The following is a 14,140-nucleotide window of genomic DNA, read 5'->3' as shown; positions in this document are numbered from 1 at the left end:
CAGCAAAACCAGGAGGACAACATGCCATGACAAGCTGCAATGCGTGCTGACCAATCAGTACAGACCATGACCCTGAAAGAGCACACCTGGGAAACTGATGAATATTCTGCAAAAACCCTCCCCTGAGGCCTCCCCTAAGATTCCCTCCTGAAAGGGATAAAGCCCTCCAGACAAAGGACTCTGTGCCTCTCCCTCTGGGGAGGCCCGTTCCTGCCATTCCCTCCCCCCTCTTCTCCCCCTCCCTCTTCCTCCACAAACACCCATCTCAGGGGAGCAATGGGCAGCGGCAGCTCCTCCTGGGCTGACCCCTGACCTGTCCCCAAGGCCCCCTTTTCTCTGACTTCTTAGTGAGCCAAAGCAGCCCAGCCCAGGCTCATTTCCCCCCCTAGTCTCTCTCCTGTTGCTTCTTCTACTCTAGGCCCATCCTTGTCTCACTGCCCCAGCTTTTATAAATGTCCTCTCAAAATCATCTGGATTCGTGTTGTGAAATCTTTCCTGCATGAAATCAAGAACCCACACACTACTGCCAGGCCCTAGGCCAGAGGTGGGCAACCTTTTTGTGGTCATGATTCAACTAATAAACAATTACCTTCCAACAGTGCGTGTCAAAACCAGCAAAATCTCTGACTCAAAATTCTTCTGCATGCCAACCCTAATTTTTTGAGAACATGTTACCCCCACGTGATATCTCTTAAGATGTACGTATGTGAAGAACCTTGAAGAAATAATAAAATTTATTCGAGTGACAAAAACACAGTATATGATGATGAAAAATACATTTATTTTTTAATGTATACATGTCATGTAAAATTATTTATTTATCTAAGATGCACCTACACTGAATTTATCTGAAAAATAAAAAAGTCGATATTAAGAAAAAAATTGTAAATGGAAGATTATAAGAGAAGGTTTCGCGTGCCAGCAAAAGTTACTGGCGTGCCATGTTTGGCATGTGTGCCAGGGGTTGCCCACCCCTGCCCTAGGCAGACCCACTCAGAGCCAGTAACAAAGAATTTAAATAAACCTATGGAAGAAATAGCATTTCCCTCATGAGCACTGAAAAGTGGGCTACACCCCACCAGAGAGTTTCTGATTCAGTAGATCTGGGTGGAGCCTGAGAATTTCTTTTGTTACAAAGTCCCAGGTAATACTGATGCTGCTGTTCGGGGGACCTCACTTTGAGAACCACTTACAATGGAGCTGGAGCTGTCACCCCAGAGGAACTACCTTGCAGGTCTTCGGCCTCAAGTCTTTAGAATGTCAAAGCGGGGCAGGGCCTTTGGACTGAACCTAAAGCAACATTGTGCCTCAAAGACCATTTGCAAAGATAACAAGACAGCAGTTATTTTGACTACTGGGGTGGAAGTGAAAACATTGTTTGGAATTAGCACTGCTGTGTTAGTTGATTTGCACCAATAGAAATGCCTTCTTTCTATTGATATAATTGTTCCCCTTCCCTTTCTCAAATACCCATTGCCTTTGTCTCTTAATCAAAACAGTATTTGGGCTTCTATCTGAATCAGTGCTTCCCCATAGCTGTTTGATCTCAAATAAATGCTTGGTGTCTCTCACGTTGAAAGACCTTTTATTTTGGGGTTAACATGACCTTGAACAGTGGTTGGAAAACTGCGGCTCGCAAGCCACATGCAGCTCTTTGGCCCCTTCAGTGTGGCTCTTCCACAAAATACCACGTGCGGGCGCGCATGTACAGTGCAATTGAAACTTCGTGGCCCATGTGCAGAAGTCGGTATTTTGTGGAAGAGCCACACTCAAGGGGCCAAAGAGCTGCATGTGGCTCACGAGCCGCAGTTTGCTGACCACTGGCCTAGAACAAGAGTGCCAGGATTCCAAGCTTCATGAGCTCAACAACAGAAATACCACCTTGTAGTGAAAACTTTAATCAAAAGAAAAATATCACACGCTTTCCCTTTCTTTCCTTTATTATTATTATTTTTTAATATATCCTTACTAGAGGCCTAGTGCATGAATTCATGCACGGGTGGGGTCCCTAGGCCTGGCCGGGCGATCAGGGCTGATCAGGGCTGGGCCGATTGGGGCCTGCCATTCGGGAGGAGGGAAAGGGCGTGGGAGGTTGGCTGCTGGCCCCAAGGAGGGAGCCGGCCCTCAGCGCCCCTGGGAAATGGCCATGTCCGCCACCACCCACCCCCGGCTCCATGTCTCAGCCTGGGGCCCGAAGGGGTCAGAAGGGGAGGCAACGGTCGCCAGACTGGGCATGGAAGAAACAGATGCTGGATGCCAACGCCACCAGCCCACCGTGGGAGGTTGGCTGTGGGAGTGCACTGACCACCAGGGGGCAGCTCCTACGTTGAGCACCTACCCCCTAATGGTCAGTGCACATCATAGCGACTGGTCAACCGGTCGTTCTGGTCATTCAGTCATAATGGTCACTTAGGCTTTTATATAAAGAGATTGATTTCAGAGAGGAAGGGAGAGGAAGAAAGAGATAGAAATATCAATGATGAGAGAATCATCGATTGGCTGCCTCCTGCACACACCACACTGGGGACCGGGAATTGAACCGTGATCGCCTGGTTTGTAGGTTGACTCTCAACCACTGAGCCACACCAGCTGGGCACAAGCTTTCCCTTTCTACCCGCTGGCTTATCTGATAGCAGGACAACTATGAAGCATGCTTCCAACCCTTCAAGAGCAAGTTTTCTTTCCTTCAGTCAATGCTGCACTTTTCTACTTGATGCAGCCTTTCTACTTGTAGCCCCATGCCTTTAGGTAACATCAGCTGCAGCCCTGGTGTATCAATGAAGCCACTGCATGATGAGGTTTCTCCTCCTGAAGAAAAACCTGAGGAGGGCCGGTCCAGGCACTCCTGTCGAGAGCTGCCTGGGTTTCTCCCTCCATACCACAGTCTTCCAGTCAGGCTGGGGGAATTGCTAAGACTCGAAAGTTAATACAGACAGGTGAATGGATACTCACAAAATGTGGTAGGTGCATTCAATGGAATAATACTCAGTTTTAAAAAAGAAGGAAATTCTGATGCACACTACAACATGGATGGACCTTGAAAGTATTATGCTAAGTGAAAAAAGCCAGACACAAAAGGACAAATACTTTTTGATTCCAGCTATATGAGGTACCTGGAGTAGTCAAATTCATAGAGACAGAAAGTAGAAGGGAGTGGAGACTTAGTGGTTAATGGGTAGTTTATTTGAAAAGATGAAAAAGTTCTGGAAATGAGTGGAGGTGATGGTTACCCAACAATATGAATATACTTAATGGTACTTAATGAACACTTATAGTTAAGATGGTAAATTTTAGGTTATGTATATTTTACCACAATTTTCTTAAGGCAATAGAAACTCACCTTCATTTCCATTTTTAATGTTCCTCTCAGTTTTTGTAGAGCACAAATCAAGTCAGACAAAAAAACCCCACAAATTATCTGGAGATAATTGTTATATCACTGTTATTTTTATTTTCTTGTGTTTAAAATATATTTATATTGATTTTAGAGAGAAAGAGGAAGGGAGAGGGAGAAAGAGAGAGAGTGATGGGTTGCCTGGCAACCTGGGCATGTGTCCTGATGGGGAATTGAGCCAAGGACCTTTTGGTTCCTGAGACAGTGCTCAACTAACTGAGCCACGTGGGCCAGGGCTGTTTTTGTTATTTTAAAGGAAGTGTTACTGGAAAGGGTGCCGGGGTCCAACCCCAGCGGGTCCGGGGGTCCCCAAAGGTGTGGATGGAGTCGGCGAAGAAGGAAGGGCATGGAGACAGTGTTCAGTTGATCTCTTGCCAGGCTCTGCCTCCAGGCTCCGAGGCCAGTCCCTGTCCAGGATCCTCCGGCATGCTCTCTCCAGTGAAGTTCTTCTGTCTCTAGAGAACTTTCTGTGTAGGTTCTGTGCCTAGGCTCTGTCTCTCTTGGTCCTGTCTTCCAAGCCCTGTGTTCTGAGTTCTGTGTTCTGTCTGTCTTCTGAATTCTGTTCTAAGTTCTGAGTCTTTCTGTCTTGTTACAACTGTATTTATACCAGTTGATTCAATCCTATCAATCTCTATTACAAAGGTTAGGGCGTTTCTTATCTCCATTCCAGGGAGAAAAGATTATGTAGTTTAAGCATGATTGTTCGTAGTTAAAGGGATTAATTACCCGCCTGGCACTTAGTTGAGGGGTTTTATTCCCTCCCTAACTTCAGGGGAAAATCCCTACCTGGGGATTCAACCTTTCTCGGAGAGGTGACCTTGGTTAAAACACAGTGCCAAGAAGGTGAGCAAACATATTTAGAACCGTATGCCATATATGCCAGGTCCCTTGAAACAGCAAGGATGGACCGGCTCCCGGCAAATTCCCCCTTTTTTATTTTTTAAAAGCAAGCATTAAAAAGAAAAACCTGAAATGCTCTCTTATATCCATTTTAAGAGTAGGATTGGCGTTTTCCGGTATTACCTGAGTCCTGATCTATCATCCCAGGGAGAGCTTGCCAATCCTGCACTTTCCCAGGGTAGAAAGGCTGCAGTGGGGTTAAGGATAAGGCTCCTTGGGTCTACCTTCTCCCATGCCATTACATTTACCTTTCTGGCACCTTTCCTTCCTCAGAAAAGCATGGACATATTTCTTGTATAAAATGTTCCATCTGACTGGGAGTAACCGTAATTCCTCTGCTAGCAAGCATATATGTTAAAAGATCAATACAGAGTCTTTTTTCTTTAGACTCAGTATGGCACATCTTCTTAATCTAAAGATCAATACAGAGTCTTCTTTCTTTGGACTCAGTATGGCACATCTTCTCAATCTAAGGATCAATACAGAGTCTTCTTTCTTTGGACTCAGTATGGCACATCTTCTCAATCTAAGTTCTGTACTATCCACCTTCTTACCCTACTTATCCTCTATAGGGGGGTCTGTAGCACTCTGGTGGAGTCCTATCCATCCCGAGTGTGGGGGTTCTCAATGGGGGGGGCTTACCTATGGGAATCCTGTTCCAGGGGTTCCCAAAGGTGTGGACGGAGTCGGTGAAGACTATCCACCCTCTTCCTACGGTGGATTCCTATCCGTCCCGATAATGGGGCTTACCTAGGGGTCCCTGTTTGGGCGCCAGATGCCGGGGTCCAACCCCAGCGGGTCCGGGGGTCCCCAAAGGTGTGGATGGAGTCGGCGAAGAAGGAAGGGCATGGAGACAGTGTTCAGTTGATCTCTTGCCAGGCTCTGCCTCCAGGCTCCGAGGCCAGTCCCTGTCCAGGATCCTCCGGCATGCTCTCTCCAGTGAAGTTCTTCTGTCTCTAGAGAACTTTCTGTGTAGGTTCTGTGCCTAGGCTCTGTCTCTCTTGGTCCTGTCTTCCAAGCCCTGTGTTCTGAGTTCTGTGTTCTGTCTTCTGAATTCTGTTCTAAGTTCTGAGTCTTTCTGTCTTGTTACAACTGTATTTATACCAGTTGATTCAATCCTATCAATCTCTATTACAAAGGTTAGGGCGTTTCTTATCTCCATTCCAGGGAGAAAAGATTATGTAGTTTAAGCATGATTGTTCGTAGTTAAAGGGATTAATTACCCGCCTGGCACTTAGTTGAGGGGTTTTATTCCCTCCCTAACTTCAGGGGAAAATCCCTACCTGGGGATTCAACCTTTCTCGGAGAGGTGACCTTGGTTAAAACACAGTGCCAAGAAGGTGAGCAAACATATTTAGAACCGTATGCCATATATGCCAGGTCCCTTGAAACAGCAAGGATGGACCGGCTCCCGGCAAAAGGGGACTAGGCCCAGAGCAGTGTGTAGGTTCTTGACTTCATGTAGGAAAGATTGCATAACATTAAGTCCAGGTGATTTTGAAAGTACATTCATTAAAGATGGAACAAGGAAGGGCCCAGGACAGAAGAAGCAACAGGAGAGGGACCAGGTGGGGAAATGAATCTAGGTTGAGCTGCTTTTGTTGTTTATTTTTTCAAAATTTATTGATTGATGTTTAGAGAGAGAGGAAGGGGTGGGCGGAGAGAGAAACATCCGTTTGTTGTCCCACATTAGCTGGGCTGCTTTCGCTCCAGAAACGTTATGGGAAAGAAGTGAGCTAAGGCAGGGCTGCTGTCAGAGGAAAGGGGCCTTGGGGACAGGTTCGGGGGTTACCCCAGAAGAGCTGCCGCTGCCCATTGCTCCCCTGATTGCAAGTCTCCTGGGTCCCCTAGAGTTTAGGAGATGCACAGCATTGGGGAAATAAGAAGGAGGAGGGAAAGGCCTGGGTGTGTCTGGGGGTGGAGAGAGCAGGCCCTGGGCCCTTCATCTGGAAGGTTTTAGAGAGGGTGAGTTTAGGGGAAGAAGTCTCAGGTGAGGATCTGAGGAGAAGATTCACCAGCTTTTCCAGGCCTGCCCTTCCAGGGTTGTGGTCTCCTCTGATTGGCCGGCACCAGGACAGGGGGGTCTAAATCACGTGGCCAGCGATCTGCCATGGAGGAAAGGCCACCTGGGGGGAGGTCCCACACCAGTTTTGCCTGCTGTTAGGCACTGGGCTTGCCGCGCTGGTGACCTTCTGTATCCGCTATAAATGGCTCAACCAGTTTCTGCAGCTGTCTGCCTCAGTTTCCCCATTCCACATGCCAAGCAATTTTCCTAGCTTCTCACTCACCTCCCTCAAATGGTAGGCAGAATCCTCCCTCCAGAAATGCTTTCCTGGGCTCAGGCTCCAGGTAAAGCCTCACGTGCACGCACGTGAAACTGGTCAACGCCCCGCCCACTTTTGCTTCCCCTCCCGCAGTGTGTTTTCTCAGCGCGGTGGTTTCCAAGGTGGTGACCCTGGGAAGCAGCAGCAGCACCTTAGAACTTGTCAGAAATGCAAATTCTCGGGCCCCACCCCCAGCCTACCCGCTCAGCCAGTAGGGGAGAGGCGGTGAACCTGCGTTTTAAGAAGCCCTCCAGGTGACTCCGATGAGTGCTCACGGTGGAGCGTCCCTAGTCTAGGTCTCTCGCCGCGGCCCTGCCCCTGGCCCTCCCCCAGGGCCTCGGCGGAACTGAGGAGTCCCTGGCTGGACACGGACAGCGGGCAGGTGTCTCTCAGTGGAGGCGCAAGGGGCGCTGACCTCTGCTCCCTGCTATCCTACCGCCCGGCCCCGAGGGTGGAGTCCGGCCGCCCAGTCTGCACACCTCCAGCTGCGCAGGTGGCTGGGCAGGGCCTGGAAACCAAGTCATAGGAGCCAGAAGTGAGCGAAGAAGGCAGGGCTGCTGTCAGAGGACAGGAGTCCCTCCCGCCTGGACTCCTCGCTCGCCGGTCGCTGGAAGCCCTCGGAGCCGCCACCATGGGTAGGCGAGGGTGACCGGGCTGGGGCGGGGTCGTCGGGGAGCATGGGCTGCGCGATCGGGGCGCTGCCAAGGGGATGTCAGGGGTCCAGCCGGGCTGCGACGCTTGTCCCCGCAGTTGTCGGCGGCTCGCGGACCTGCGCGCAGAGCCGGGAGGGCGGGCACCGCGGGCGGGCACGGGGCGCGGGGCAGGGACGCGGCGCCCGGGCTGCGAGCGACCGGGGAGTCCGTGGCTCCGGGGAAGGTACCGGGCGGGCGAGGCGTCGCTCTGCCGGGCGGTCTCCTCGCTGCAGAGGCAGAGGGTCCCGCGCGCCCAGGCTTAGAGGTTGCTGGAATGAATGCAGTCACTTTGCCAGCCCGCGCCGGTTGGGAATCTCAGTCCTTGGCTTTCCGCTCGGGCTTGACTGGGTGCGCTCGATCGGGCGCGCAGAAACTTCATCCGCTGTGGGCGCTCAGGCGATAGAATATGTTTTTCTTCTCTTATCCCCCGGGAGTGCTGCCTGGCCGGAGAGGAACTGGGGCTGGCCCTTTGGGGCCCCTCTTAGCACCCTGCCACCCTCCTTAAGCTCCAAGGGAAGGCACCGAGGAGGGAGGCTTTTCTCCATAGGCACGGAGTGTCAGCACAACAGCGAGGAGATAAGTTCCCGCTGCCGGCTTCAGAACAAAGCGCTCTGGGACGATTGCAGGCGCGAGAGCGCAGGTTCTGGAAGAGGCCAGACATCAGCCAGCCCCCTTCTCCCTCCAACATGGGGAGCAAGTCCAGTGATTGCCCCTAAGTGGGGCCGTGCGAGGGCCCAGGCAGACAGGGGGGCTTTGGGAGTCGGACTTCCACCTGCCTGCGCCAATGTTCTCCTTCTACCACTTGCTACCTCTATGACTTTGCATCAGTCAAGTAAGCTCGTTGGGCCGAAATTCTCAGCCATCAAATAGAAGCATCAGTGCCGCCCCCGTGGCTGTGTTGAGGTGTGTAAGAGCGTAGCAGCGGCGTGGGCTCCCAGAGGCACACTGTCCCGGCTGAAGCGCGGGGCGTGGAGTGTGGCTGACAGCTGGTCCAGAGGCTGTGCTCTCAGGTGCAGGCTGTCAGCAGGAGCGCTTCCCAGGCCACTGCCTCGTGGGCTAGAGTTCTGGATCCCAACTGAAGCACCATTCGCTCGTCAGTCCGTCAGTCCGTGTAAACTTTTCTGGGAGTGGCTCTGAACGGTTGTTTCCATCTGTAGATGGCTACTACCTGCGAAGCGTCTGTTCTGCAGGAGAACTTCCCTAAGAGTTCCCATCAGGAGAGCTGATTGTTGGGGAATAAACGCAGCTTTTGACGCGTAGCCCCAGTGAATGGACCCTTTCCAGTTTGCAAATTGGTCCTAAGTGGGTGTTTTTTGCAACTGAGTTTGGCAGTGTGTGAGCAGCTACAAAATGTTGGCATGCAGACACCAGTTTACTCAAGTCCTAAATTTTCAATATCTGGGTTTAGTAAGTGAAGCGCAGATCATTAGAAAATGTTTTTAGTAAAGAGCTAGCAGTAACTTTCCCTCTTAAGAACAGATCTTTGGTGCTTAGATTGCGCCACGTTGTTTCAGATCCCCTGGTGACTGAAAGGGGAAGAGCTGGAAGAGTTGGTGAGCGCCCCAGGGAGAGAAGCAGGAAACGGTGCAGAGAAAAATGTTTGCTTTGAGCTGATGTCCTCTCCTGTCATTGGAACAAATTTTAACGCCAAGTTCTTTCACTCGCCCTGGAAATGGAGGGGCAGGAGTTATGACCGAATAGGAAAGTGAGGGGTGTGAAGAGAGTCAGAACTGTACCATTGAGGCATTTGTTAGACTTAGTAACATAAGCACGGGGATACACAAAAATAAACTGGATAGAAAGTTGCTTTGGGGGTGAGGATACATAGCTAAACCTGGTTGCAGGATCTGGTTAGAATCTTAAACTGCCAACCGACCCTTTGTCGGCAGACCTTTCTTGGAAAGAGCCAGGAGTCAATATTTTCGGCTTTGGGGACCTTACAGTCTCCATGGCAACTACTCAACTCCGCCCTTATAGTTCAAAATATGTAAACAAATGGGAGGAGCTGTGTTCTAATAAAACTTTATGGGCACGGAAATTTGAATTTTATGTAATTTTCATGTGTCACACTATAGCCTTTAAAAACTGTTTCTTCATCATTTAAAAATGTAGAAACCATTCTTAGCTTGCAAGCGTACAAAAGCAGGTGGTGAGCTGGATTTGACCCGTAAACAATAGTGTGCCAACCCTTGCTTTAAAGTATGGATGTGCAGCCCTAGCTGGTTTGGCTCAGTGGATAGAGCATCAGCCTGCAGACTGAAGGGTCCCGGGTTCGATTCCAGTCAAGGGCACATGCCCAGGTTGCAGGCTCATCCCCAGTAGGGGGAGTGCAGGAGGCGACTGATCAATGATTCTCTCTTATCATTGATGTTTATCTCTCTCTCCCTCTCCCTTCCTCTCTGAAATCAATAAAAACATATTTTAAAAAAATAAAGTATGGGGCCCTGACTGGCTTGGCTCAGTGGATAGAGCGTCGTCCTCAAGCGTCCCAGGTTCGATTCCGGTCGGGGGCATGTACCTGGGTTGCGGACGCATCCCCAGTGGGGAGTGTGCAGGAGGCAGCTGATTGATGCTTCTCTCTCATCGATGTTTCTAACTCTCTATCCCTCTCCCTTCCTCTCTGTAAAAAATCAATAAAATATTTTTTTAAAAATAAACTATGGGTGTGCTGATCGGAGCTGAGGGTGGAGAGAGGGTCCGTCTCCCAAGGGCTGTCTTGTGCAGTCAGGTCTCAGAATGGCTGAGAACCTCTCCAGTGACTGAGAGCCACCGCGGAGACCTTTGTGGGTGTTGAGATGCTTTGATTGAAGATTTCTAATATTCGATCCCTCCTCTCACCCCACCCCACTCCCTTACCCAGAGTTCAAGTTGTTGCTATAGCAAATTACTTTGGTCTGAAAAACCATTGACACATATTTGACTTTGAAAATTAAATATGAGGAGGACTCTAGTTCTATGAAGCAAACTCCTGTCTCCCTCTCCCAGGGCCTCCAGGCTGATTTGAGAAATCCTCTCAGTTAATGAAGGATACTTTGTTATGTTCCTGCCCCTCGCACCCCCTGTCCCCCTAACCCCCAGCCTCCTGCTGGCCTTGCATGGGATTCTGGTGAGTTTTGCGAGGGGGCCTCCTGCCGGAGCATAAAATGATGGACTAACCGGAAAGGTGCTGTGAACCTGGCCATTTATAAATCCTTCCGCATTCTCTCCTCTTCCCAGAGGCTCTTGGGTAAACCGAAGAACAATGCTGAGGTCACAGGGGAGCTGGCACTCCTATACAGGTGGCACGTGTACAGCTAGATGCTGAGATAGCGCCACGCCAAAGGTGGCCTTGGGCCTCTGATCCCTGGGAGCACCTTCCTCCCAGACAGCACAAAGAAAGGACTGGCATTGTTTCCCCCAGGCTGGAATGACTGTCCATGGTTTTCAAACTGCAGCATGCATCAGGATCCCCTGAGTGAGGGCTTATTCTGACAGGTTGCCCGGCCTTATCCCTAGACTGTCTGTGTCCGTAGGTCTAGGGCAGGGCTTAAGGGTTAGTGTTTGCACAGGTTCCCAGGAGCTGCTGGGCCAGGACTACACTTTGAGAATTACTGCTCTAAATGACAGGCTCTCCCCACATCCAAACGTTGCCACTGTGCCCCCAAATGAAATCATGGCTCGTGCAGCCTGGCCCCTGGCTTGCCCAGGGTGATCAAGTTTGGGGTAAATGAGCAGCTAGAATTAGAAAATTAGCTTGCAGAGGCTAAGAACATAGGGTAGAAAAGCACAGAGGTGATGAATCATGTGGCCCAGCACAGGCTGCAGGGGGCAGGCCTGCATTCCTTAAATATGTGTGCAGGTATTTAATTGTCATGTGCAGGTATGAAATAGTCCTGCCTTGTAGAAACGCATATCCTCAGGCGTAGGAACACCCTCGCCCATACCCATTTTTCCACACTGTGTTACAGTTGAGGTGCATGACGTATCAGAAGACCAGAGAAAGCAGCAGCTAATAGTGGCTTGCCAGAGTTGAAGGATTTGCCTCCTTAATGCTAAATTTTTCCATAGTCCCTCATACCTCCGCACAATGTCCTGGGTGGAATTACTCCATTTTTGCTTTACTCGGATTTTTTGATGAATGATTTTCCTGCTGCCCTTTGAGTTTCTGAAAAGCAGAGAACAGATGGAGAGGTTAGGCAGTGGGCTAGCTGAGCTAGCAGGAAAGCTCGCTAGAGAGAGGGACGGTTGACAGGGAATGAATGGAAGCAAGGGACTGGGACTCCACAGCCGGCCGGGCCCCCTCTCGGGGGAGCGCTAGGACACAGTTGCATCTTGATTTCAGCCCTGGCAGGAGAGAAAGTAGGTAGGTGTCCCAGGTGAGCTGATAGGGAAATAAAAACAAGGGTGAAATCCGAGGAACATTCCACGTTCCTCCGTGAGGGTGGTGAAAGAAGGAAAGCAGTATTGTCAGCAGACGAGAACGTTGACTCAGAGTGGGGTTGCAACACAAAGAACCAGAGAATCATTGTTTTGCAACTTCATGCCTTGGCCTCAGAGGCCAGAAATATATCACGGAAGAAACCACGGGGTCGCCTCATGCGGTTGATGTGAACAGGGCTGTGTCACACGGGCCGGGCCATGCTTCTGCTCGCTGCCGAGATTGGGTGCAAGTGCAGCTACAGTCCACAAGCAGCACAGAGATAAAGGATGGTCTCAGCGGTCGGAAGTAACCACCGTCAAGGGGAAGGGATCGGATCTTCACAGATGCTCCTAAAATGAGAGGAAGATTTAATTACTCCAGATTGGAAACCAGCCAAGGCCTCCCACGGGGCTGCTGAAAGGAGCCGGCCATTGGGTGAGGGTGTAAAGTCATCGGTTATTGTGTGGGGCTTGTGAAACTGAGCACATAACCAAAGGAAAATGTGGTTTGAGAATCAGACTTGAGATCGGAAAATTTGCAAAACGTACTTACATAACACAAGTCATTGGAAGCTCTCGGGCCAAGCATTTAAAACGCCTACAATCTGCCTCAGGTGGGACGATTTTGTTATAAAAGCGAGTAGGACATAGGAGGTACATCTGAGACGTTCTTGGAGGAACAACCCTTTTTCCCATTAGTCAATACACATAAGCTCAAGTGGTGTTTCCTGGGGCTACTGTAAGAAATGCATATAAGCATAACCAATGGACATAAGACACTGGGTGATAGGGGAGGCTAGGGGACTGTCTAGGGCGGGGGGATAAAATGGACACATATGTAATACCCTTTGTAATACTTTAAGCAATAATAAAAAAAAATAATAAAGTAATAGATAAGATGGAGCCAGAGATTGGAGTGAAATCAAGGCACACCAAAGAATGTCGGTAGTGACCCAAAGCCAGAAGAGGCAAGGGATGGGTTTCCCCCGAAGCCTCTGGAGGGAGGAGTGTTCTACTGATAACTTGAATTTCCTACTCCTGGACTCCAGATCTGTGAGAGAATAAATTTCTGTAGAAAAAAAAAAAAAAAAGAAAAGAAATGTACCACAAATGGAGTGGCTTAAGACAATAGAAATGTATTCTCTCGTAATTCTGAAGGTTGGAAGACCAAAATCCAGGTGTTGGCAGGGCCGCGCTGGCTCCGAAAGCTCCAGGGGAGAATCAGTTCCCAGGCCTTCCTCTTGGCCTCTGGGGTTGCTGCCTGTCTGTGGCATTCCTTGGCTTGTAGATACACCGCTCTTATCCCTGCCTCCGTGGTCACCTTCTCCTGTCCCTGTGTCTTCACCTCATCTCCCCTCCATGCATAGCTGCCTTCATATGGCTGTCTTCTTAGGAGGACACCGGTCCTAGTGGGTTAAAGACCCACTCTACTCCGGTATGACCTCATTTTAACTCACTTTGCCTGAAATGACCGCATTTCAAATAAGGTCATGTTCTGAGATTCTGAGAAGGAGATGAGTTTTGGGGGGACATCCTCTCCAACCCATACACATGGTAATAGAAAGGTTCTCTCTGAAATACGTGCATCACCTACACATAACTTTAGGTAGGGAACATTCTTAGTGTGTAAGGATGAGCGCATTGCGGCAGCTTTGGGGCTACGTTTGGTGCCTGGCGTCTCCCCCAGCACGGCAGATGGACTTGCCTGCTCACAGTTCTGATCCATCCTAAACAACAATCCGTTTAATGACATAAGCGTGTGGAAAACACTCCCCCCACCATGTGTAATAGTAGGTGAATCAGAAATGCTCACAACGATGTCATAGATTCAGGTAATTTACCTCAAATTAATTCTAAAACTTATGTGCACGCTCCGTTGGTATTGTAGTGCGCATCTGTGGATAAAGTTTCCAGGCAACACTTAGCTATGGATAATATTTAAACTTTTTTATAGCTTTTTCTTCTACGTATGCTCATTTCAAAATTATAAGACTGGAAAAAATTAGTCACCTAATACTTCTATGGAGAGTTGTTAGGTAATATGTAACAAAATAAAATATGCAAATGTTTTACCAGCATTCTGCTTCTAGAAATGTCTTATAGGAAGATTCATGATGGGAAGGAGGCATGTGCAGTCTAAATATCAGCTAGGGAGAAATGTACAGTTCGTGCATAGCTTTGTAGCTAACTTCCCACTTACTGTGATCATAAAGCAAATTTTCTAGCCACGCTTTCACATCTAAGTGTAAAAAAAATCTTTGTCTCTAATATTTAGGGTTTCCAACTGAATTGCTTCCAAAACAACCCCTCCCCTCAAAGGACCAAGAGACTGGTTCCTTTTGATTTAGTGACACTTACGTGTCTTGGTATTGTTTTCTCCGCCATATACAATATTATCAGGGCTGCTACTAATTCCCTTGTTCATATTGTGT

At 49.2% G+C, this 14,140-nt stretch overlaps 1 protein-coding gene across 2 annotated transcripts in view; it reads left to right on the top strand.

The window, feature by feature from the left end:
* SLC15A1 (solute carrier family 15 member 1) overlaps positions 1-14,140 on the top strand; it is an 88,417-nt gene that overhangs the window by 38,265 nt on the left and 36,012 nt on the right. Inside the window, exon 1 of one of the 2 annotated variants that reach the window (XM_059684989.1) lies at positions 6,919-7,253. The exons of the other annotated variant lie outside the window; for it this stretch is intronic. Within the exon in view, the coding sequence (XP_059540972.1) occupies positions 7,250-7,253 (4 nt within the window). The 5' untranslated portion in view covers positions 6,919-7,249. Of the gene's footprint in view, positions 1-6,918; positions 7,254-14,140 lie in introns of those variants that run through there. 2 annotated transcript variants of the gene reach the window in all.

Source organism: Myotis daubentonii, chromosome 2, assembly GCF_963259705.1.
Source record: "Myotis daubentonii chromosome 2, mMyoDau2.1, whole genome shotgun sequence".
NCBI lineage: Eukaryota > Metazoa > Chordata > Mammalia > Chiroptera > Vespertilionidae > Myotis > Myotis daubentonii.
Note: the sequence above shows the minus strand (reverse complement) of the source record. Positions and strands in the feature narration are given on the sequence as shown.